Consider the following 25,132-nt stretch of genomic DNA (forward strand, 5'->3'; position numbering starts at 1 on the left):
AACTAATTACAGTAAAAATTGCCTACGTAGTATCGATCACACCACATATCTGTGTAACAGTCTGTTTGTCCCACTTTGTTTCTGTGTCATTGGGCATGGTTGATGGTAAAAATTACACACGGAGTCTAGTACCGCCCGCACGCACGCACGCAGAGTAAAACGATGGAAGGTTTTATTTTTTTTTTTTGTTGTCCAATAAGTCGTTAGAAAAATTTTCAAAAATTTCAAAATTAATTTCCTCCCTTTCTTTCTCTTTCTTCATCAGTTACATCAATTGTCCAAATAATCAACAATGTCTGACGAAAGAACTTTTATTGCTATCAAGCCAGATGGTGTCCAAAGAGGTTTAATCTCTGCTATCTTAGGTAGATTCGAAAACAGAGGTTACAAGTTAGTTGGTATCAAGTTGGTTCAACCAACCGAATCTCTCTTGAGAACCCACTACTCTGACTTGCAAGAAAAGCCATTCTTCCCAAGTTTATTATCCTACATGTTATCCGGTCCAGTCTTAGCCACTGTCTGGGAAGGTAAGGATGTTGTCAAGCAAGGTCGTGCTATCTTGGGTGCCACCAACCCATTAGCTTCTGCTCCAGGTACCATCAGAGGTGACTTTGCTATTGACATGGGTAGAAACGTCTGTCACGGTTCTGACTCTGTTGAATCTGCTCAAAAGGAAATTGCCTTATGGTTCAAGAAGGAAGAATTGGTTGAATACAAGCCAGCTTTATTCGGTTGGATCTACGAATAAATGTGTTGACTAAAAGCAAATTGTTTATATATTAGTTTTGTTTATATAGTTTAAAAATACACGTTTCGTACTTTCAATTGTCCATCTCATCTCTTTTTCTGTGTATGTTATACTTGTTTCCTGCTGCTATAAAGGTCAGTTGCATAGCAATTGCGTGTGGGTAATTAATCAATATGATCATTAGCTAGATGATCTTGATTCTAGTTTCCCAATTGAGTTGTTTAAACAATTGCAGACGTTATGTTGATTTCCATTTTAGCTACTCAAGATTTGGCTACACTCTCTCCACGCACTGAAAAAAAAATAATAAACCTAAAATAAACATAAATTGAGTCAAAATCAAAGCAGCAACACGATCAATCTCTCCCCACAAAAATACATATAATGGCGTCAATTGAACAGGATGATCTCTTCAACATCCAAGACGATGAAGATATGGAGGAAGAAGAAGAAGAACAGCAGCCTGAAGAACAAGAAGACTACAACATGGATGACAATGTGCAACAGGGAAATGACGACGACGACGAGGACATGAATGACGAAGATGGCGAAGGCGACGAGGACGAAGATGATGAAGACGAAGAGGAGGAAGACGGTGAAGAAGGTGAGGACGAAGATGAAGAAGACGAAGAGGACGACGACGAAGAAGAAGAAGAAGAAGAAGAACAAGTAGAAGAAGAAGACGAGGAAGACGACGAAGAAGAAGAGGAAGGTGATGGCGATGGCGATGGTGAAGACGACGACTTTGAAAAATTCGAAGACGCAAAAGAAACCCAAGATGAAGAAGCAAAGGAGATTGAAGCAACGTCGTTACCTTCCGAACTTATAGATGATAACCGCTCCAACGAAGATGACTTCTTACTAGGTGAAGTAAAGCCCGAGGCGGATTCAGCCCCGGCACCTACATCCCCAGAAGTCCCAATATCAAGTCTTGAAAAGACAGAAGCAGAACTTCAAGAGCCAGAAGTTAAAGAGGAGGAACCATCATCAGACAAAATGGATGTGGACGATAATGAGATTGGTTCACAGCCACAAGCGGATTCTAACGATCAGCAAGAACAAGAACCAGAACAAGAAAAGGAAAAAGCAGTACCTAAATCACCAACTCCGGCGCCTGCTAAATCGCCATCACCACAAATAGATGAATCTAGTTTAACTTTCCGAGAACGAGTAATCCTCAAGGCTAAACGTGCCACTGAGTTCGATATAGTTCCACAAACAGCTATTCCATACACCTCCCAATGTCATTCCCTTGCATTCACTGCAGGCCCAAAATGGATTCTTACAGGTGGAGAAGATGGGTTTATTCGTAAATACGATTTCATAGCGTCAATCCAAGGTAAGGCTCCTCTTACCACTGCCCAGAAGCATAATCTTCCCGATTCGCTAACTAATGGAGGTGTTATTTGTTCATATTGGGAAAACGAACAACCATTAACTCGTAAACAACTAATGAGTTCCAATCCTAAACTTAAAGAAAGTGATTTCTCAACAGGGTCAGTCAGTTATGAACCGAAAGTGAATCCAGTATATTCATTAGACGTGGAACGAAATGGATACTGGTGTCTTTCTGGGTTGTTATCAGGTGGGATATCGTTATATACTATGAGATATAATGAAGGAGCAATTCACCATTATTTCAGTCATGGTAAGAAAGCTGAAGGTAATAAGCTGAGTTCAGATGGACATGTCAATGCCGTAAGTGTGTTACGATTAAATCAAGAACAGGATAAATTCTTGAGTGGGTCTTGGGACAAGACTATCCGATATTGGGATTTAAATACTGGAAAAACGGTTGTTAAATTCTCCGGAAGTTCTGGACAGATTTCCAATATCCAATACCGCCCTCAAGGTTTGGGAGATGTGGTTTTAACTTTCCAAGATGACGAAGAAAAGAATGACGATAGTGAGATTGATTCATTATTCGAAGAAGATGATGATGAAGATGATAACAAGGACAATGAAAAGAAAACTATCCAAGAAGCACAAGACAAATCTGTCACCCACAAACCAAGTTTCAATACCAAAACTTACACCAATGACAACATATTCATGTCATCAAGTATCGACGGAACCATCAATCTCTGGGATGTCCGTACTCCCGAACCCGTACTCCGTCTTGGGGTCTCAGAAAACACCCCACCGTGGTGTATGACGCTGACATGGTCCAATGACGGTGAATACATCTACGTTGGTCGACGGAATAGCACTGTGGAAGAGTTTTCCATCCGTATGCCATATAAACGGGCTACCCATGGTGCGGGAACCTATCATCATTCACACACGCACATCCCTAATGTTTCCAAATTGTTACAATTCCCCACTATAAGTGGTCCGGTCAGTGCCATTTCCACCATGCCTAATAGTAATTTCTTGCTTTGTGGCTCCAATGATAATATCAGATTATATAATTTGTCCTTGTATGATTCATTGGCCAACACCAGCATTAATGTCAAGAAACAAGCTACTCCATTCTTGATTATTCCTGGACATAACGGTGGTACTTTGAGTCAATTGTATGTGGATCAAACTGGAAGGTTCATGGTAAGTGCCAGTGGTAACAGAGGCTGGGGTCATGGAACCTACACTGATGCAGTATTAGTCTACGAAATTGACTTTGAAGGGATATAATTATGTAACATTAAAATTAAAAACTAAAATTAAATTAAAAATAGAAAAAGACTAGATCTGTCTATTACGTCGTAAATCCATAAATTGTATTCTTTAAATTACCCAACCCAACTTGCCCAATAGATATCCCTGAATTTACCATCTCTGACTCCTTAATAAAACAAAACATTTCATTAAAAGCATTACCTATGTCTCCAAATATTTCATCGCCAATGGTACTCAACTCACTGGTGATGGTGTTAATCGGTTCATAGTTTAGTATAACCAATGGAGACAATTTTCCTATTGGAATAGCATTACGGCCTCCATTAAATAATTTCGATAGTAAATTTTGGTATTGAGGATTATTTTTTAATAAGAAATGTACCAAAATGCCAATGAACCCAATGGTTATGCTTATCTTATATATATTCCTGGAAACCCACGAATCCTTCCTCCTCCTGATGACTTTCTTGTCGTCTTCATTTGCATCTTCACGACTAAACAATTTCTTGAATAGCATCGATGATGTGATCCGGTGTATTGATAAGGAGGTATGTAATGTATTGGTGTCCGATGCAAACATGTCCGATTGTCCTGCAGATGTGTCCGTCATTATAGAGTTGTTGAGCTCTTCTTGTTGTAAAAGGATCTTGTGCTGGAATGCCAAATCATCGGAAGTTTGTCGAGAAATCTCCGAATCTTGTAAATCAACGAGCTTGGTCAACTCTATAGGATCGTCGCCAATTGTGTTGATTATTAAATTTCGATACTTTGTAAATTTCTCTCTTTTGGGAATGTATAAATTGGATGTGTTTAAAAGCACCGATGATTTATTATATTCACTAAACCAATTGGCAAATGTATCTGCACAATTGGTTAGTTTATCCATGGGGAAATCTTGAACTATATTTCTGGTCTTGTTTAAAATCTTGATTAAATCGACATCGCTTAAGCTATCAAACAAATTGGTGGGAGAAATTGCATTATGAACCAAATCAGAATCAATGTCTTCATAATCCAAATCTTCTCTATCTTGTTCTTCAACATTACACTTTTCAAATATCCGGTTTTTGAAAATTAATAATGCTGAAGTGTACAAGTACATATTAATTAGCACCGAATTATAACTTAGACTAAAATCCCAAACAGTTAGAATTTGAGTGAGATTGGATAAATCATGGGAAAACATAGTCAATATTGATGATATACCTTGGTAAAACTTATAATCGTAGTATAGCCCATCCGATTGGACATAGCAATTTGAAGTTTGTTTGATTAGTTCAAATAATTCAATATCAAGGTTTTCGAGAAGGGTGGGTATCAACCTTAAATGGTCTATGGATAATGCTATATCATGAACCATATAATCTCGCAAGTGAAATAGGGTTATTTTTTCCAATATTTTAAATGCTAGTTCCTCATTAATGTCGTATTCATTATCATTCTCTGTCTTTTCTTTGTCTTCTGTATCATTTCCAGGGATGTAACACACTAATAGAATCACACTGGCAATATCATGATATCCTTGGTAGTAATTCAAACAAGGATATTTCCTTAACAACTTGATAATCAAATTCGACAAGTATTTCTTGAGATTTTGAACATCAGAGGGACTAACTATTGTAGTATAAGAATTCTCACTGGGGAAATAAGGTGGATGCTGTAATGATTGTATATGGTTCAAGATTGTGAAGGAACGTTGGATATCTAACTTGACCTGATCTTCATCCTTGTGAGGTGGCAAGTCAATACAATTCAATTCATCAAGAAATGGTGAAGCATTAGTAAATAATCCGCCATTTGTATCCAATAAAGATCCTTCAGACGTATTAGACTTTGTTTTATCTTCAATTCCTAATAAGACAGGCCAAACTTTGGATCTTAATTCATTGTTGATTAATCCATCAGTTGACCTCAGTAACTCACTCAACAATTCCAAAATTTCATCGCTATTGGTATTCCGTTGAGTTGCTTCCCTTATGGCTTTAGCTTTCAATCCTCTGATGTTGTCATTCAAAGGAAGCTCCTCATTTTTATAAAGTGATTTTCCAAGGGTATCTGAGTCCATGTTGACCCAATCAGGGTTCAGTGACGACAGGTGTATAGCATAAGCAGATTTTGTTTCATCAATACTGATACTTGGAGTGACTGAACAGGGACTATGATCAGGAGGTATAGCTGAAGGTTGGGGTGGTTGCAGATGAGGCTCTGAAACAACCGTTGACATTGTCTTTTTCTAAAGTCTTCAGCTATTCAGTGTTAAAATTTAGCAAAATAAATTGACAAAAAAAAAGTGTAGAATGCTTAAAGTAGCAAGTTCAATTTGATGTATTAGTTGTCTGGTTTGTTGTTGTTGCGTTTTTATGTGATGGTATAATAGTTTTGTATTTCCCCTGAAACTGCTCATTTTTGTCTGGGCCATCATCACATTCAACTAATTGATAAGTCGCACAGGACCATGTTACTTATTTGGGAAGGAGCCGCATTCATACATCAACTTATGGTGGCAAAAGTGACTTTCTGCTAGTACCAAAAGTTGTGCATGACTGTAATTGATAGTGATGTCAGTATGTGTGTTCTATGGATAGTATGTTTCATCAAATGTATTTTCCTAAAATAGATTTTGTTTAATTTATGATAGATTTTCTTTGGTTTGCTACACAATAGAAACCTATTGTTTGTTCTGTTTGAAAAGAAACTACAGTTTTGGATGCTAACTACATTTTTGATTGTTTAACAAGTCAATGGAGTACAATTTAAAATGTCAATGTAGGTTTGTTCTGGGATAAATTTATGCAGATTAAATAAATGCTTTACAAAACGCAAAATTTATATGCTCACTAAGTAAACGAATTATCACCAATTGTATCAAGAAAAAATGTCAACTCCACCTAGAATATAATTGTGTGTCAAATCCAGGGTCAAAAATCTAAGAAAAGATTCCATAAACAGAAAGAGCCGACCGAGTGTGGGGTAGACCAATCAACCAAATGATTCATTTAAAAGGCGGAAAAAAAAAAGAAAAAAGGATTACTCTGACTCAACGTGTTTCTACTCCACGAATCAATTCATTTATTATGAACTTTACAGTAACTGCAACCAATCAAGGAAACGACCAACTTGAACTTACTTGGTCCGACGGAAAAACTTCCAAATATCACTATATTTGGCTCCGCGACAATTGCCATTGTTCAACATGTTACTTTCCTACAACTAAACAAAAACTTGCCAGTGCTGCAACTATCGACGATCACATTGCACCCAAGAACGTCACCGTGGGCAACTCTGATATTGACATTGTATGGAATCAAGAAGATCATTTATCAACTTATGATTTCCATTGGTTAAGAGTTCACTCCTATAATCCACGTTTAATTCCATTACTGAAGAAATTAAAAGGAGAAACCGAGCTATTAAGCCGCCAGTTATGGCAAGTGGCCGATATTGAGAATGACTTGCCTCAAGTTGAGTACTCCAATGTCATGAATTCTTCTGAAGAAACCGATAATGAAGAGGCTATTAAGGATTGGAGTTTGAAACTCTGGAAATATGGATTCTGTTTAATCAATAATGTTCCAGTGACCCCTGAAGACACTGAAAAATTATGTGAACAATTGAATTATATAAGACCAACCCATTATGGGGGATTTTGGGATTTCACTTCTGATTTGGCCAAGGCTGATACCGCATACACAAACTTCGATATTAGTTCTCATACTGATGGAACTTATTGGTCTAATTCTCCAGGATTACAATTATTCCATCTCTTGTTCCATGACGGTACTGGAGGTACAACTTCATTAGTGGACGCATTCAAATGTTCCCAGATCTTGAAAGAAGAATATCCTGACAGCTATGAATTACTCTGCCGGATCCCCGTCCCTGCTCATTCTGCCGGTGAAGAAAAGGTTTGCATTCAACCAGATGTCCCTCAACCAGTGTTTAAACTCGACAGTCAAGGTAATTTAGTCCAGGTGAGATGGAATCAAAGTGATAGATCAACCATGGATAACTGGGATAATCCTGATGATGTTCCTCGTTTCTATAAGGCTATCAAAGATTGGGTCCGCATTATCAGTGATCCAAAGAATGAATTTTGGTATCAAATGAAACCTGGCCAATGTTTGATTTTCGATAATTGGAGAGTGTTCCATTCTAGAAGCGAATTCACAGGCAAGAGAAGATTGTGTGGTGCATATTTAGAACGTGATGATTTTGTTTCCAGATTGAAATTGTTGGTATTAGGAAGAGAAGCAGTATTAGATTCGATCTAGATTTGTAAAAAAAATTATATGTATTTTTCTAGTTTATATATCAATAGTAAAAAGAACCGTTGACCTTGCTGGTTATAAGTATAATATTCATCAAAAATTCATTCAATCGGTGCAACAATCGTGAAAACTATAAAATCTAAACAAAACATTAAATTTAAACAAAGATTGGAATATGGTCCCAGTCCCATGGGTCATTAAATCTCAAATTAGCGTCCAAGGCGGCAATTTCTTTGAAATCTTCTTCAGTTAAGTCAAAGTCAAAGACAGCCAAGTTTTCGACCAATCTTTCTGGAGTATCGGATTTTGGAATAATCACGACATTTCTTTGGGTGGCCCATCTTAAGATAACTTGAGCTGGAGTTCTGCCCCTTCTAGCAGCAATCTTCTTGATAACTTCGTGGTCAAACAATCTTGGGGTGTTGTTAGCTCTGTTTTGGTTCAATTCAGTGAAAGATTGAGGACCAAATGAAGAGTAAGCAGTGACAACAAGACCTTGCTTTTGAGCAAATTCAATTAATCTTGGTTGTTGCAAGTATGGATGATGTTCGACTTGCAAAACAGCTGGCTTAATGGTAGAACCTCTAAGTAAATCCAACAACAAAGCACCAGTGAAGTTAGAAACACCAAGTGATCTAATCTTACCCTTCTTAACCAAGGCTTCTAAAGCCTTCCAGGTTTCCAATAATGGGACATCTTCATAATGGAAGTTGTCACCATCACCACAGTAGAAGCAAGGTGGGTATCTTTCTTCTAATGGAACAAACTTGAAAGCAATTGGGAAATGAATTAAAAATAAGTCGACGTAATCTAATTGTAAATCAGCTAAAGTTCTGTCTAAAGCCTTTTCCACATTCTTTGGGTCATGAAAGTTATTCCATAACTTGGAGGTAATGAAAAGATCTTCTCTCTTAACAAGACCGTCTTCAATAGCCTTCTTGTAACCAAGACCAACTTCCTTTTCGTTACCGTAATCTTCAGCACCATCGAATGATCTGATACCACCCTTGATAGCATCGTAAATTTGCTGAGGAATGGTGGCCTTGTCCATCTTCCAAGTACCAAAACCGATTTTTGGCATTTCATAACCTGAAGATAATTTAAAAGACATTTTATTGTATTGTGTTTGTTTGTTTGGGTGTGTTTTACTTGTAAGTAGTAATGATGAAAGAAAGATTGCAAAAAATAGATTTTAATCGGGAGCCAATTCAACCTCTATTTATAGGAATCTTGAGCTCCCCAGATTGCAGGAAAATTCGTCCTCCCCATCTCCACCTCCACCTCATACCACTGTGCTCCAACCAACAAAGAACGGTTGGAACTTCTTGCAGAACTTTGAAACAAAAAACCCTTTACGAAAATAGTGGAGTGCATGAGAAAATAAATTATTATATTTTCTGCTTATGTCAAAATCGTATGTTCAAAATCTCACTTAACTATGGGAGCACGTGAGAACCTCCCTGGTGATGCACCTCGTAATAACATGTTTCTACAGAGTTTTCTGAAACACTCAGGTCGAAACGAATATCCGTTATGAAGAAACTACAGAGGCGTGTCTGTTAACTATGAGGTATTTTATTTTAAATGTACATTGCAAAGAGGTGATCATGTGGAATTCACAAAAATTTTCGGTTATTGGCTGAACCTTAATATTTTTATTGGACATCCCTCTATTGTTGGACTCTTCTATTTAATTGAAATTTCATTCGAATGGGTGATAATTAAAGGGGGCTCTTGTCAACGGAGACTGGCTTGCAAATTGTATATGATTGTAAGAGGAAATAAAAAGAAACACGGCGTGTATACTAATTAAACTTCCGAGCTAAAAGTAAATAAAGTAAAACACTATAACACATGGTTGGAATTGTTTCAATTCTTTAGCAGCCAAAAGAAGGTCCAAGAAGTAGTAACTGTTTGCCGACTTGCAGCATGATATTATTCAATTTCTGTTTAAGTGCATGTTGTAAACTGATTTGACAGAAACAATATAAAATATTGAGCATCAGGAGATTTCTTGTACATTTATGTTCTAACGCCTGCAAAATTATTTCCGCAAATCTTCCCGGATTCGTTCTGACCTTCTTCTTTGGCAGTGGAGTTTAAATAATATCCAGCAACCGTTAGTATGGGTTGATCTAAAACCGATATTTTCTAAGCTTAAGGCGTATGTTTAAATCCGAAGAACAATCTGATATTTTATTTAAATATGACAATTTTCCTCCACTATCTGCAAGCTTACATTTGCCATAGTTAACTATGTCACTTGAACTCAATTATTGTTAGCCCACTTTTGTGGTCTGCTTTTATTGTACATATATATATATATATGGGACTCATCTAGCTAATATTTGGTGACTTTTGCATTGGACATCCTTACTTAATGCAACAGTACTACCGTATCAATTAATATTGCTACCATTGCCACAACTAGTACCACCTCCTATCACCACTATTGCTTTCACCTACCACTACTACTATTGATTAAATTTAATTGTGATATCCTTTCATGTACTGCTACACTTAACCAATTAAATAAGATTCCTTTTATTAATGCTAATCGATAACTATATATATAAACTAGAATCAAACTTAAACGAAGATTGGAATGTTGTCCCAGTCCCATGGGTCGTTGAATCTCAAGTTGATGTCCAAAGCAGAGATAGCGTTGAAGTCTTCTTCGGTCAAGTCGAAAGAGGTGACGTCCAAGTTTTGAGCTAATCTAGCTGGGTTGTTAGACTTTGGAATAACAGCAATGTTTCTTTGGGTGGCCCATCTTAATAAGACTTGAGCTGGGGTCTTGTTTAATCTGGTAGAGATAGACTTGATGGTGTCGTGTTCAAACAAGGTTGGGGTGTTTAAAGCTCTGTTTTGGTTCAATTCCAAGAAAGATTGAGGACCGAAAGAAGAGTAAGCGGTAATAGCAATACCTTGCTTTTGGACGTATTCAATCAACTTTGGTTGTTGTAAGTATGGGTGGTGTTCAATTTGTAAAACAGCTGGCTTGATGGTAGCACCTCTGACCAAGTCGTAGATTAAAGCACCAGGGAAGTTAGAGATACCGATAGACTTGATCTTACCAGCTTGAACTAACTTTTCCAAGGCCTTCCAAGTGTCCAATAATGGAACATTTTCATAGTGGAAGTTGTTACCGTCACCACAGTAGAAACCTGGTGGGTATTTTTCTTCTAATGGAACGAACTTGAAAGCAATTGGGAAGTGGATCAAGAATAAATCAACGTAGTCCAATTGTAAATCGGATAAGGTTCTGTTTAAAGCAGTTTCAACGTTCTTTGGGTCGTGGTAGTTGTTCCATAACTTAGAGGTGATGAATAATTCTTCTCTCTTGACGAGACCTTCATCAATGGCTCTCTTTAAACCGTCACCGACTTCCTTTTCGTTACCGTAATCTTCAGCACCGTCGAATAATCTGTAACCAGCCTTGATAGCGTTGTAGATTTGGTCAGCAGCGGTAGCGTTGTCGACCTTCCAACAACCGAAACCAACTAAAGGCATCAAGTGACCTGAGGATAATTTAATAGTAGCCATTTTCTGTATTTATTAAGTGTTACTGTTTTAAGAGTAGTGAAGAAAGAGAATTGAAAAAAATTGATTTGAAATCGAGGAGATCTCACCCCCTATTTATACAGATCTTGAGCCCAGTGAAATTTTTTTTTCAATTTCATCGCTGCAATTATCCAGGAACGGTTGGAACTTCTTTTGAGACTATAACGGTTTGAAAAACCAGTGGGGGAGGAGACAAAAAAAAATAAATTATTATATTTTCCCTTGCCCCAAGTAAGGCCCATCCGAGATTACACAAAAGCCATACTTAAAGCCAATTTTCCTCCGCGTTGGGAAAACTTCGCAATAATTTAAAACTTACACATTATTTGGGACACAAGATAGAAAGTAAAACGTTTACAGGCATTGTCATCAACGTGTGATGTCTTGTGCGTGGGTGGAGGAGGGCCAAGATATCACAAGAATTGCATGAAAGCAGGCCCATGGCAACTGTGAAACTCCCTCCACCCCCCCTCCTGTCATTTTTGCGTACCAAAAATTTCTTTTGTACAATTTGTTAGTGAGAAAAGTTCAATTGGCTAAAAGGATGCAATTTGTGGATGTGTAGAAAAAAAATGTGTGGGCAAAAATTATTATTTTAATAGGTGTAAGTGAGGGGAGGAGTTCAATGTCCGCAGATACGTGACCTTCCTTTATTTTTTTATTGTTTGTTTCAAGAGCATGAGTAAATGAAATGTATGATGTACTCTCTATAACCCTGTAGATTTAGTCTAGATACTCAATGGTTGCAGTAATTGTGGCTGGTGTCTTACATCTCGAATATATGCACATATATGTAAGCAAATGCGGCACTCGATCTTTGGTTGCGGTGCCAATTTTTACTGGGGTCGCCCTAATAAATTCACTCAATATGTTAGCCCGCAATTATTTCTCCGCTTCAACCTTCAATTACACAAAAAAATCTGTGCAAGCTAAAAATTAATATGCACTCCAGCTGAAAATTTGGTCCAACGTCAATCTGGGGTTTTTTTTAGATTGTATCAATTTCGCCGTTCCGATTTTTATTGTTTGAAATTTGACCGAGAAAGAAGGTCAAAAATAGAAGGATGCCACTGGAAGGTGGTGCAGCTGGTACACCTTTCACAACTTAATTGCTGTGTAACCGATCTCTACATAATATCCAAGTGTGAAATATCTCGAATCTCGTATCTATATCGACCAGATCCTTTTCTAACCTCATATTTTATAAGATCCTTCAGGTGAATAGTCTAGGTAACTGTCTGTACACTTCGGAATAATCCCAAGTGATATCTCCACAAAACGTGGTATTGCTCCGACAAGGTCGTTTATCTTAGGTGTATAATCTTCCAACTTTGTGACTCGAGGAAAAATTATTAGAGTGGGGACGACGCATAAAGTTCGACGTCGTCATAAAATCTACTGGGGTACTGCCAAAACCTTTATTTTCTTGTAGTTTTTTTTTTCTAATCATTTTCTTTATTATTCTTGGGGAAATTCGGAAAATTACTAGAAGGTCCAAGAGCGGAAATTTAATGAAACATAACGGTTTTTTTTTGTTCTTGTTTTGCCTCCAATATATGTGTTAGTTTTTCCGGGGATATGAACAATATACAGATTAGTAAGAGGGGTGCAGGCATACAAAGCACAACTCAATTACAATCATTCATCTTTTTTATTTATTTTAGCTATATGCAAGCTTAGTTTTCCCGGTCGGATCATAAACATTCAAATCTGATCCTAAAAAGAAATTTATTTTTCAGCTTGACATGCGAAAAAAAAAAGAAACTATTTTTTTCTTTTTATCCGAAAAACTTGAAAACAAATAGAAATTTCCGGAAAAAGACCCCGCCCCCTCCTCCATCATCAAACCCCACCCCCAAACTTTCTAATCTTCTCTACATCTTCAAAGAAAAAATGGTTACAGTAATAATAATAATAATACAATTTTTATTAAGAAATTCCTACCCATATACAAAATTAAGATACCCAAAATATACAAAACCGAAACGTAGTAAAACCCGCTTATTGTAAAATGTTATTCAAATTCATCTTTTTATCCTGAACTACTGGTTCAGGATAGTCTTTCAAGGAAGTGAAGCTTAACACAGATCTAATTGGAGGCAATGTAGTTCCCTTATTAGCAATACTGGCCAACTTTTCTGTGGCTTCAGCAATCAACAATCTATCGAAACCAGTAGATGGAGGAGCAGCAGATGCCGGACGTAAATGTGGAGATTGAATTGGAGTTTGTAATGGGGTATCGTTTGGTGAAATTACAAATGGTGCTTGTTGTGTTGTTGGTCCAGTAGGTACTTGACGTTTGCTGCCCATTGTTGGTGAGTTTGGACGTGATTTTCTGAATTGAGATTGTTGGAAAAATTCCAAGTTTAATGATGTAGAAGATTGTTGTTTTGTAATTTTTGAAGATTGAGAACTTGACTTGTTCAAAGGAGTAATCATTCTTGGCAATGCAGTTAAGTTGTTGGAAGAATTTGAAACTCTAAGTTTGCTTGTTAACGAGCTTAAGGAAGTGGAACTAGCATTAAAAATTCTTGTGTTTTTACTCAGGAAGTAATCATTCAAGTTAGTAAATGAAGGAGTAGTAGCGCCAACTGTTGGTGGATAAGCAGTTTCTGGAGAAGTGCCTAATGAATGAGATGTCGAACTAGCTTGGCTGAAAACACCGCTAGAATTGTTAATTGATCCGATGCTAGAGTTAGATTCCACAGAGATCAATCTGGTAGGTGGTGAATGATTCAAAGGTGGTAACTTTAATCCTTCAGAAGAAGTAGTTCTGGACATATTCATCGGCCTTGTGCTAGCAAGGTGTTGTTGCACTTGTTGTTGTGGGTATGGTTGTTGTGGTTGAACAAAGTTAGTTGGGGAAGATGGTAATGAAAATACAGCTGTCCCTTGTTGTTTATAATGGTTTGGAATTGGAATAGCTTGAGCTGATTGAGGTCTGGAGATTTGTGGTTGTTGTAATTGTTGTGGTTGCATGTGAATTGGTTGGACTTGAATTGGCATCATTTGTCCTGGTTGTGGCTGGGGAACAACTGGTTGCATATATCCGTTAGGTTGTGGGACAAAATAGACTGGATATCCATTTGGTTGCTGTTGGTAACCAATAGGAATTGGCTCCACGACATTTACAACTTCATTTTTATTCTTTCTTTTTCTATTAGTTGGATTATTGTGGATTCGTAAATGTCTAGTCAATTCATCTGATCTACTAAATCGTTTAGTACACCCAGTAAATGTACAAGCATGGGGTTTTTCTCCAGTATGAGTTCTGATGTGTCTGGTTTGATGTTCTAGTCTATGGAATGCTTTTTCACAGAATGTACACTTATAAGGTCTATCTTCTTTATTCTTCTTCTCTTTAGTTTGCATCATTTTTAAAATTTTTTACCAATAATTCGATATGACTAGGGAAAAAAACTTACAGTTTAAATTCGAGGGCAGGCCACAATCTTTATATATCCGCTTTCTCAGTATTTCTATTAATAAAAAAAAATTGGAACAGGGAAATATATTTTTAAAAAAAAAAAAAGTAGAAAAAAAAAGCCTTCATTTGGAAAAATATCCAGAAAATAAATGTCTCAGAGTAAGTACTGCCAAAAAACAAAAAAAATAATTAAATATTTTATTATTCCCTAACAACAACTAGGTTCCACCCCCGTGTTATCTATATTTTCGGCATTAAACACCACAGAAAAAATAAAAAATTCCCTCGTTTCTTTTTTCTTTTCTGTTTGGAAGAGCCCTTCCTAATCGGGACAGTTCCACAGTTTTTATGTAACTTGGATCACAAAAACTTGGATAGTTTTTCCGAACCGCATAAAAAGGAAATGTGGTAAAAATGTAACCCCTATACCTATCACATGGTGTCATTTTTCTGTGTATATCATCTTACGTTAGCGGCCTTAAAATAGCTCATGCAATTCACAAGCATCTCATTAGTTTAATCTTGGAATATTAACCGAAGTTTTACAACTTGCTCGCAATAACTATTAGCATCTGTGCTTGCTTTTTTTTTTAGTCGTTTCCTGATTGCCGCATACGAATAAAAAGAAAAATTTTTCCGAGATGGGGACAAACAAAACAAAATAAAAATAAAAGATTCCACTAACGGTTATGCAGGCTGGGGACTAAATGGGGAGAGAAGGAGGGGATGAGGAAGTGTTCCCGATTATAGGAGGTCTACCTTGTGTTTCCACAGTTGGTAATATACCTCCGAGCTTCCCTGCGAAAATAATTCAATAATTAAGCTGTTGGAGTTTATCGGGGAGAAACAATAAACAATAAATTTTTTATGGGGCATTAGTTAGAATAATTCAGGTGGAGGGTGGAAGGTGGGGTCTTTGCATAATTATTTAGTATTGTTTTTTAGTTCTGGTTTTCCTAAAAAATATCAAACAAAGAAAGTCCAGACGTTTTTTTTTTTTGTTTGTTCATTTTATCTCTGGTTTTGTTCACCTTCCCACTATCTTTAGTTTCCCCTAATTTTAGTACTGATAACCAGAGAAAGTTTCCAAGGCAGGTATTTCCATAAAATTGGCTCATTTTAATTTAGATTAGGAAATTGTTGTAGATTACGATATATTCCCCACGTTCGCGGACTGTTGTAACTGCGCCCGCACGCCCACCTCCACCACCCTTGCTCTTTTTTTTTAGTATGCATTGAAAACACCTATATTTTTCACCGTGGAATTTATTTTGCATCTGGCGTTTTGTTTACAAATGACTAAAGTGTAACCATGTGAAACTATAAACATTGCATGCATGTCACCTGGGGGTGAAACGCTAAATCGTTCGTTATCGCTATCTCCATCCCTTAGAACTAAGGCGTGGATTTCCCCTATTGTTCCCCCATTCCGTGACCCCCGCCTGTCAGGAAGCACAATTACACAGTTAACTTGTAACAAATTTACACAATATGGGTTTTAATCCCTTTGTAGGTTGTGAGTCCATGTTGCATCGACATGATCCACCAGCCACGCTGTGGTTGATATTTGCCATCTGGTAAGGCTTCCCATTTGAGTTAAGCCAGATATGTATTATTAATGAGATCGACATACAAAATATTATTATTTTGCGCCGCGTTCCATGACTAATGAGCATCAACTAAACACAGGGTGTCAGTGGAGGAGAGAGAAATTGCTCTACATGTTTATCATTGTTTGAAGTGTGAAGCCACATAGTTTCCATTGCTAAAAAATAGTATCAAGCCGTAGCTACTTCCGCTAGTTCCACTTCTTCTACTTGTTCACTTTTTTTTCACATGGTAATTTTTTAACGAAACTCCATATATCCGCATTACCATCCCTTCGGTAAAACTAAACAATCAACAATACAAAAAAAAACCAAAATCTTCGTTGATTATGTAAATAGGAGAAGCACGGAACAATTGCACATCTTATTTTTTTTTATCACGATATTATTTTTACGGAGTAACAGTACCACATTGGGCGAGTATCCCGGGAGCGTAGAACATGGGTATTCTAGAAAATAAATCTACAATTAATTGTATAGCAAACACTTTATTGTATTTTTATTGTGCCCCACTTGCTTTACTCCATGGGGTAAAAGCAAGGAACAATGTTAACTACTGTAAATGCAAGTCTGTTGGACCTTCCGCGGTCTGAGTTCGCACCGGAAAAAATACGTCAATTCTCGCAACAATTATCGTGATAACCAAATTGGGAATCTTACCCGGGAAATAAAAAAAAAAACTGGATGCAAAATATAATAAAGGTCTTTTCAAGATCTTCTCCACGTTTTATTTACGGTTTAGTAACTGGATTGTCTAAACTAGGTTATATATCCATACATAGTTATACATTCTGCTCACCAAAATCGTAATTAAAATCCATCCATTGATCAAACCATTGAATATTGCCTAATAAATCATGGCCATTGTTGTTTACGTAAAAATCAATTGGGTCTCCTGAATTAACGCCACCAAATGCAGAGCTATTGTCCACAGAAGTAATTGACGAAGGAGTTGCATGTTCCTGGTTGGGCAGGATAGGGGTTTTTAATTCACGTGGTCTAAACTCTTCATCTTCTTCATCTTCGTCTTCGTCGTCGTTACGATGTAATTGCTTTTCGAAAACTTTATTGAATTCATTATTAGTTTTCTTGTTCACCTCCGTTGAATTTACACCTAATTGGGTAAATGTCTGTTTATTGACTTCAGATGATCCATGGTCCACTCCAATGTTGTTCAAGGCAGTCATATCTTCTTGAATACGAAGGGTCAAAATTCTGTTGGCCATTTTAAGTGCCCAAATACACTCTCTTACCATCTTGAACCTTTCTCTAAATACAAGTTTTCCTTGATCATTTCTAACTGGTGATTTCCGTAATATTGTAAATAATCTGATAGTGTTCTTGAGAAGATCACGGGCTTGTACCACAAAAACCCCTCCATTGATAAGCGTAAGAGCACAAACTCCGACGTTAAACAACAATAACAAGGTAGAATACCATGGGGTGTATAACAACCCGGCTTTATTAACTTTATCCAATACCTCAAGGACACCATTACTTGCATCGATCACCATTTCAATCTTCAATCCATGACTTGTAATTCTTCTTCCGATATAATTAAACAAGATTTTCCCATGAATACATAAAACCAAATCGTAATAGTGCAACTTGACCTGAGCTTTGACTAAAGAACTGATTGTGTCATCTTCCTTGTTAAACAACAAATCATTTCTAAATCCATTAGAATTAAACCAATCGTGTAATTTAGCCAATTCTGTATTGATTTGTTGATATTTGATCAAGTCGGGATTGTCATTGGGCGCAGTATGTACAAAATTTGCAATTCTTGCAACATGTAGCAATGCCATAGCCGGGAATGTCATCCAATCATCTTTAAATGTATCGATCTTAAAGTCATCATAACTGGGGAATCGTCTATCAAAATCTTCTTCTCTGATACCACAATATCTACCAGTCAACAATCCAAAGATCCTGTCAAACGTATAAACACACCAAAAGATTCTGTTGGCCTTGACACGCTCATACGCGGTACAGGCGAGCATTTTAGGGTTGCTTTCTTCAAACCCTAATCCCATTGATTTAGTCATAACTATAGCAGAGTCAAATGCATGAGAAGAAGAAGTTTGACGGTGGGTGACTCTAAGATAAAGACCGATCAATAACCATGCTTGGATAAGTTCAAATGACTCCCATTCAAAACTAAGAATGGATACAACTTTGTATCCATATTTGAATAACTTCAGTTCAAATTGTAACATCTCAATATTTGGACCCTTTGGCTTTTGTACCTCACTGAAACGTATAGCCAAAGCATATACAAGATATAATATTGCACTAAACAATCTTGTTTGGTTAGTTTTGGCATCTCTATCATTTGACTTGTTCAACTGTTGTTCTTGTAATAGCTTATAGTATGCTTGGTACTGTTCTCTAAATACAGTTTCATGTAAGACAGCAAATAATGAATTCAATTCACGAAAGTAATAATCGATTAATTCTTGAGGATTGAATTTAGGGCAATTAGTAAAATCAGGGATAGGAGGCAACTCATCGGAATTAACATAATGCACGCCTGACATATTCCAACCAAAATATTGAGTTCTTGGAATAGTCACTAATTTCTTCAGTTCCTCAGATAAATTAGCAAACATTGACCGGCATAATTCCACAATAAGTAAATTCTGATGGCGTCTTGAAAATCTCCATTTACTACTACTTGCAAATAATGTTTCTTCAACCTGGACATTTTCAGGTTCAGAAATCCTTGGTTCTCGGAAAGTTTGTGACATGTTTTGAGTCAACAAACTTTCAAGATATTGAACTCTGTTTTCAAGATGAGCAACGTACTCCTTGTCGTGGTTTCTATCCATCTGGGGTAATCCAAATGGTTCAACATTCATCACAGTTTTCTGGCGTTTATTCAAGGGGTGATCAGAGGTACTCTTTCCGTTAGCAGAAAATCCAGTATTGGTAGTGGTACTTCCAGCAGCACTAGCATGATAGTTTGTAGAAAATGTACACTCTTTCTTATGTTTAACACAGGTATTACAAGGGTGAGTACCAGAACATTTAATCTTTTGAGTACGACATCTGTCACAGGCCTTACTAACTCTCATTCTTCCTTTAAAATTACTGATTCCAACAGGAGATGGTGCCAGGGTAGGCATGCCTGTCAGAGGATTCAGACCGAACAGAACGGTAGATGTTAGGCCTGAGGTACCCATGGAAGGAACTGCCGATGGTGAATGAGCTTGCGCAGGCTGCCCTACAGGAGGAGGTGGTTGAGGATAATGTTGTACCGATGGGTGCAACATTGCTGGAAATGGCATGTACCCGCCTGGAGAGGCGGCAAATGCGCCTTGAGTTTTACCTATAGTTGGTCTAGGTAGTTCTGGGGCCTGGGTTTGTGGTTGTGGTTGCGGTTGCAGCTGAGTCAGGGTCTGCAAATAAGATTGCCCCAGGGGAGATGGTTGGTTCAATTGTTGGTCATTTATAGGGGAATCAAATCTAGAACCTTCGCGCAAGTTAGATTCTTGGTGATGACGGTGGTGGTGTTGCTGTTGCTGCGTAGGTAAATAAGCAGTATTTTCTGCATATTGTTGGTATGATTGCTGGGGTGCCTGAGGACTATCAGTTCCTCCTCTATTCAGCTCCCCACTTTCGGATTTCACCTTTTTAGGCATTCTTACAATAGTTTTCGTATAATTATTTAGCTGTCAAACGTAAATTTAGATTGATGCAAATGTAATTGTGATCTTGTTTGTTTCAAAACCAAGATTAGCTTCCCGTGGTCCCGGTCCGACTTTTCCAGCCCAACAACGATGCACAATTTTTTTTTGCCCTTCGTGTAGTTTTGGGCGGTGCACGACATTGCATCTCTGTGCACTGCACCATGAAACGCCGAAAAAAAATTTTGTCCACCAACATGGGTACAAAACACGCAAACAATTAATACAACACAAAGATCTATAGTAATAATATATGCAATGTAGTCAAAAAAATAATTCAAATGCCTTCAGCCAGATTCGAACTGACGATCTCCTCATTACTAGTGAGGTGCCTTACCAACTTGGCCATAAAGGCGAATTCGATGTTTGGTGTTCTATAATGACAGGTAGCTAGACGTATTATATACACAGGAATACAGGAACAGATTATCTAAACCGAGGCTCGATTCTAGATGCTTGAGCAATTGTAGATTGACTAGAGAAAAGAGATATGAAACTATAAAAACACAAAGTGAACACTTTCACTTTAAATAGTTTGCAAATGTCACTATTGTGACATTAACCAAACTTATTCAACACGCGTCACTCTTGACACGCTGTGCAGTACTTGCAACATGGTCACGTGGCAAGTGTGACTGCTTAGCTGTAATCATATTTCTAATCGCACTAGTGCGATTATGGAACAGAAAGGCAACTATTCGGTTGTATAGTGTAGTGGTTATCACTTTCGGTTTTGATCCGAACAACCCCGGTTCGAATCCGGGTACGACCTGATCTTTAATTTTTGCAAGTTTTACATAGTTATATGTTTATATTTGATGTGTTATTGTATCGAATTAGCGAGTTTGTTTGTATGGAAATCTAAATCGTAAAATAAAGGATTGTTTTTTTTTTTCATTTCATTTCTTTTCTGGAGACCATCCCATGCCAAGGCTGGACAGAACCAAGTTCTATCAAAAGGGTTTTGTGTATACCCCAGTTTAGGTTTATCCTATAGAGAATATGGTCATGCTACAATTGTAATAAAGACGACCATATACTATTAGGATATGCCTGTGCAAAAGAGTGTTTTAGTACTGACTAAGCATCTGCGCGACGCGTAAAAAAAAAAAAAGAACATTTGCTCAGTGGGGGGCCCTGTGTCTCAATTGCAATGACAACATCAACTATACTTGGCACTATAAAGTATAAACCTTAATGTTAGCCTACCAGTAAACAATCAACATCACAATAAGATCATGTAGTAGCACAAACACGTAAACGTTCTCTCCACACTCCCAGCAAGTTGCTTGAAATTTAATTATTGGGTAGAATTGTACCACTCCTGCATACTAATTAGGGTATTTCCGATGATTGCCCGAGAACTCAAAAGATTATATAAACATCAACAAAAATTTAACAGCCACAACAGCAATACTACGTAGTTATCACTCACAACCTTTTTGCAACTATCCACTTCAATGGAGAAGAATAATCCATTGCTTCCATTTGCATTCACCAGTTCTGTCATCAATGACATCAACCCTTTGAACACTACCCCACGGGCAAGAACTGTGATTGATGAGAATGCCTCTAGTCGATACCACACGAGAACGACCCATTTGGTCACACCTGAACTGGATAGACGAGTCCCACTAGGTGATAGAATAGTTCCCAGTCTTAAGAGAAAGTTGACCAGTTTTAATGAGCGAGATGATATCAAAAGAGCAGATATTGAATTGCCTACTGAAATAGACGATCACGAGGAACTACCACCCAGCTCACCACCCGTTGAAATCCCGTTGATGTCGGAGTTTGACTTTTCCACCACAACACATGCGGTTCCTGAGTCGCCCAAGCATATCCATAATTTACCCAGTGAGCCCGATGTGATCTTACCCCATCGAAACATTAGTTCTGATGCCGACTTTGGCATTGATCGGTTCAATCGGTTCAAAGTCAGTTTCAACGACTTGCCCTCGTCCAACGCCGACGATGAATACAAAGACACAGGCTTCAACAAGGCGAGACTGGTCATCTTGGAGGCATTTGAGAGTATCGAGACGGTCATCAATTTGCAGTCGATGAACCTCCATGACCTCCCCAATGAAATTAAGGATTTGAACAACTTGGTGATATTCGATACTGCATCCCCCAGCTACGAGCTCTACTTGTCCCACAATAAACTCACGACGTTGCCTCCTTCGTTGTTCAAGTTTACCAAGTTGAACGTGTTGGTGCTTCGACATAACAAGATCAGTCGTATTCCTCCCTTGATTGAAAAATTAACCAACTTGACGGATTTGACGTTGAGTACAAACAAAATCTCCTGGTTGCCATACCAGTTATTGCATTTGCCAAAACTTCAAACGTTCCTGGCTGGACCTAATCCGTTGATGAGAATACCCGAAGACGACGCCATAGAGTGCAACTACACATTATCAACTCATGAATGTCATCACAGAACTAGCATAAACTATCTATCACCACACAAGTCGAAGGTACCTTCATTGAAGAGCTTGTGTTTGGACAAGATAGCAAATTACGACATAACATACAAGGAAACGAGGATTTGGAAACAGCAAACGCCCAAGGTGTTCCACACGCTCATGGCCAAGGCCATAGCCCAGGGAAAACAGAGAGATACGTGTAATCAATGTAGCTTAATTGTGGTTGAACCTGTGGCTGAGGTATTTGAGTGGTGGGATATTCTTGAGAATCGCAACATCCCTATTCGCAAACAATTCTGTTGTCAAGGTTGTGTTGACCGGTACCTCAATCTGCTAGATTAAGTTTTTTATAATTGTTGGAAGTTTAAGTTTAAGTTTAACTTGGATAGCTAATATCGCTGTAGCTATTGCCTGGTAGATATGCGTAGACAGCTTACTTTACTGTGATCTATCTCTAGCCAGCACAGTCTGCCAACTAGCACAGTCTGCCAACTAGCACAGTCTGCCAACTAGAACAGTCCATATGCGCAGTAGACCACACTCGTATAGCAAGTCGCAGTTGCACCCAAAAAATGCGGAACCCTTTTAGGAGGCGTTGTCACACGCGCGGGGCATACACAAAAACAAGGAACTACAAACTACAGCTGTTTCTTTAAACTTACTCTGTTCACCAATCACCCCCATACAATTCATAGATGAACTAGATAATAGAGTGTAAATACATCATCATACTAATAACACAATAGAGTCAACAATGGAGTTTGTCCTTGATTTAATTGCTGAGCGGTCAGTGATTAGAGAATCGCTAAAAGGTGTGTGTGCGTGTGTATAACTAAGTGTATATGTGTCATCAGGACGTGTTACTAACAATTTGCAGGGATAATGTGGACGGTATTTTTCAATCGATTGTTTGGACCTATCACACCCGCCACAAACGAGTTTCTCAATATAACGTACCCCATTGCTGTCAATTTGCCCGATTTGGATTCCCTTATAGATGAACGAATTAATCAATTGGTTAAATCGAATTTTGACAGGAGGTTGCCTCTGAAGGGGGTGGTAAACATTCAGTTTCTTGATAAGGATGGACACATCAAGAAGAAAACTGGATGGTTTGGCGGCAAAGTGGATACACAAACTAGTGACAATTTAAAGGCGTGGGAATCGTGGATTATTAACGTCGAATGTTTACCAATCGACGAAGTACACACAAGTGATGCTCTGAGCAGCCAGACATTCCAGAGACCAACAGAAACATCATCACCTCAAACTGACCAACCACCAGCAACTCACCCCAGAGATAACAATTACAGTACCAATATGGTAAAGTCAATCAAAAGTTTCGAGCTTAATCTTATCAAAATAATCGACTCGGTAGATAGGCACAAACAGCACATTCCACCTATCACAACTCTAGAAAGCTCCCCCTTCCCCTACAAAATCTCCGTGCTTGAAGCGGAAACAGTTACAGCCACCGGTTCGGAAGCGCTGTCTTCGTCAGTAAGAACCGAACAAATCGACGAGAGCTGGGGTGATTATATAAAGAAAATGCTATAGTAGGTTTTCAATTTGTATATATGTGTTTATGTGAGTGTATATATATATATATATATTTATATTAATATTGATATTAACAGGTAACTTCGTACTGATACTATAAATTAGCACTGACCATGCCTTCTTCGCCTCGAACCAAGATACATTCGTCTTCTTGGATCACAAGGTCCGACAATCCAATTTGCTGGGCAACATCCAAAACTTCTTGGTCGTAACTGCCTGGTTGGAACCATAATCCCTTGACGATGCTCTTGTAGTCAGGAACAGTAGCAATTTCCAACAAAGTTGCCGAAGTGATCTTTGGTGGAGTCAAGAAGGAAATACTCACACCGTCAACCGTAGAAGTCTTGTGGGTGGAGATATCTTGTTTGGAACCAACAGCTTGTAAAACAGCCGTGATGTTGTTGACCACGGCTTGACCAAGGATTTCTTGTTCCTTGGGGTTGATGGGGATCACAGGTAATTTGTGACTCACATACCACAGTAGGATCTTGTACCCGAACTTGCTTGGGTTATTACTAGCACCAACCACGGCGTATTGTCTGTTGCTGCCAAAGAACGACTTGATTTTTAATTTCATAGACATGTTAACTAGTGGTATACTTTGCACTTGTAGTTGATTTGATAGGACAAATTTTCACTAAATTTGTTGGGGTAGATAATTCGTAATCATTGGGACTGTCCCAATTAGGAAGGTGTGGCTCACAAAGCTTACTCATACACCTATTAAAGCCGAGCCAAACCTACATCGAATTCGCAGCTCATGTCTTGCAAGATGCCATTGTACAAAATAACAATTATTAGATGGTTACTTACCCAAAGTGGTAAAGATCAGTGTCAATGGTGATGCTGAATTGAACAATGATATGACCGAGGTTCGGCCTGGGGGGAGTTTGTGTGTGGGCGTGTGGGCGTGTGCATGTGTAGAAAGTGTAACCGGTTTTGTGGTCCCTACCTACATAGAATTTCAACCAGTTTCAACCTTGAATTGTAGTGTATACCTCTTGTCGTCGTAAGTGTACCAGCGTATTCCAGCGACAATCCTATTGGTTAGAACTCGCAAAATTGCAGCAATAAACCAGGCACGCATTATCAGCCAAGACAGCAATCGTAAAATGTAGATTTCGCAATCATAAAATCACCAGCAAGCTTCTACACCAGTACCACCCATAGAATTGCCTCTCCAACCTCGGAATACAAAAGTCGAACCTTATCCATTATCTCATA

At 38.1% G+C, this 25,132-nt stretch overlaps 11 protein-coding genes across 11 annotated transcripts; 5 read left to right on the forward strand and 6 right to left on the reverse strand. All coding sequences in view use genetic code 12, as the record gives it.

Moving 5' to 3' along the window:
• Positions 1 to 292: 292 nt before the first annotated feature.
• YNK1 (nucleoside diphosphate kinase) lies at positions 293 to 687 on the forward strand (the record flags this gene model as incomplete). The annotated part of the gene is made up of 1 exon (XM_007375469.1): positions 293 to 687. A coding segment is annotated over one exon (395 nt), but the record flags the coding sequence as incomplete, so codon positions are not given.
• A 402-nt stretch (positions 688 to 1,089) lies between these two features.
• SPAPADRAFT_61338 (SAGA complex subunit) lies at positions 1,090 to 4,865 on the forward strand (the record flags this gene model as incomplete). The annotated part of the gene is made up of 2 exons (XM_007375470.1): positions 1,090 to 1,316; positions 2,679 to 4,865. 2 exons carry the CDS (start codon positions 1,133 to 1,135, stop codon positions 3,377 to 3,379), a joined length of 885 nt encoding a protein of 294 aa, XP_007375532.1.
• GYP8 (Gyp8p) lies at positions 3,444 to 5,429 on the reverse strand (the record flags this gene model as incomplete). The annotated part of the gene is made up of 1 exon (XM_007375471.1): positions 3,444 to 5,429. The coding sequence occupies one exon, from the start codon at positions 5,427 to 5,429 to the stop codon at positions 3,444 to 3,446; it is 1,986 nt and encodes a 661-aa protein (XP_007375533.1).
• An 867-nt stretch (positions 5,430 to 6,296) lies between these two features.
• XYL1.2 (xylose reductase) lies at positions 6,297 to 8,795 on the reverse strand (the record flags this gene model as incomplete). Its single annotated transcript, XM_007375472.1, has 1 exon — positions 6,297 to 8,795. The coding sequence occupies one exon, from the start codon at positions 8,741 to 8,743 to the stop codon at positions 7,790 to 7,792; it is 954 nt and encodes a 317-aa protein (XP_007375534.1).
• On the forward strand, positions 6,439 to 7,635 carry SPAPADRAFT_138818 (uncharacterized protein; the record flags this gene model as incomplete). The annotated part of the gene is made up of 1 exon (XM_007375473.1): positions 6,439 to 7,635. One exon carries the CDS (start codon positions 6,439 to 6,441, stop codon positions 7,633 to 7,635), a length of 1,197 nt encoding a protein of 398 aa, XP_007375535.1.
• A 1,083-nt stretch (positions 8,796 to 9,878) lies between the features above and the next one.
• Positions 9,879 to 11,216, reverse strand: XYL1.1 (xylose reductase; the record flags this gene model as incomplete). The annotated part of the gene is made up of 1 exon (XM_007375474.1): positions 9,879 to 11,216. A coding segment is annotated over one exon (827 nt), but the record flags the coding sequence as incomplete, so codon positions are not given.
• Positions 11,217 to 13,109: 1,893 nt separating this feature from the next.
• MIG1 (transcription factor) lies at positions 13,110 to 14,605 on the reverse strand (the record flags this gene model as incomplete). Its single annotated transcript, XM_007375475.1, has 1 exon — positions 13,110 to 14,605. One exon carries the CDS (start codon positions 14,569 to 14,571, stop codon positions 13,198 to 13,200), a length of 1,374 nt encoding a protein of 457 aa, XP_007375537.1.
• Positions 14,606 to 17,012: 2,407 nt separating this feature from the next.
• Positions 17,013 to 19,307, reverse strand: CTA7 (Cta7p; the record flags this gene model as incomplete). Its single annotated transcript, XM_007375476.1, has 1 exon — positions 17,013 to 19,307. The coding sequence occupies one exon, from the start codon at positions 19,305 to 19,307 to the stop codon at positions 17,013 to 17,015; it is 2,295 nt and encodes a 764-aa protein (XP_007375538.1).
• A 2,024-nt stretch (positions 19,308 to 21,331) lies between these two features.
• SPAPADRAFT_61345 (uncharacterized protein) lies at positions 21,332 to 22,959 on the forward strand (the record flags this gene model as incomplete). The annotated part of the gene is made up of 1 exon (XM_007375477.1): positions 21,332 to 22,959. One exon carries the CDS (start codon positions 21,380 to 21,382, stop codon positions 22,688 to 22,690), a length of 1,311 nt encoding a protein of 436 aa, XP_007375539.1.
• Positions 22,960 to 23,102: 143 nt separating this feature from the next.
• Positions 23,103 to 23,905, forward strand: SPAPADRAFT_138327 (uncharacterized protein; the record flags this gene model as incomplete). Its single annotated transcript, XM_007375478.1, has 3 exons — positions 23,103 to 23,166; positions 23,226 to 23,551; positions 23,591 to 23,905. The coding sequence occupies 3 exons, from the start codon at positions 23,103 to 23,105 to the stop codon at positions 23,903 to 23,905; spliced, it is 705 nt and encodes a 234-aa protein (XP_007375540.1).
• A 97-nt stretch (positions 23,906 to 24,002) lies between these two features.
• On the reverse strand, positions 24,003 to 24,491 carry SPAPADRAFT_55761 (uncharacterized protein; the record flags this gene model as incomplete). The annotated part of the gene is made up of 1 exon (XM_007375479.1): positions 24,003 to 24,491. One exon carries the CDS (start codon positions 24,489 to 24,491, stop codon positions 24,003 to 24,005), a length of 489 nt encoding a protein of 162 aa, XP_007375541.1.
• Positions 24,492 to 25,132: the final 641 nt, after the last annotated feature.

The sequence above is a fragment of the Spathaspora passalidarum genome (genome assembly GCF_000223485.1).
Source record: "Spathaspora passalidarum NRRL Y-27907 unplaced genomic scaffold SPAPAscaffold_4, whole genome shotgun sequence".
Classification (NCBI taxonomy): domain Eukaryota; kingdom Fungi; phylum Ascomycota; class Pichiomycetes; order Serinales; family Debaryomycetaceae; genus Spathaspora; species Spathaspora passalidarum.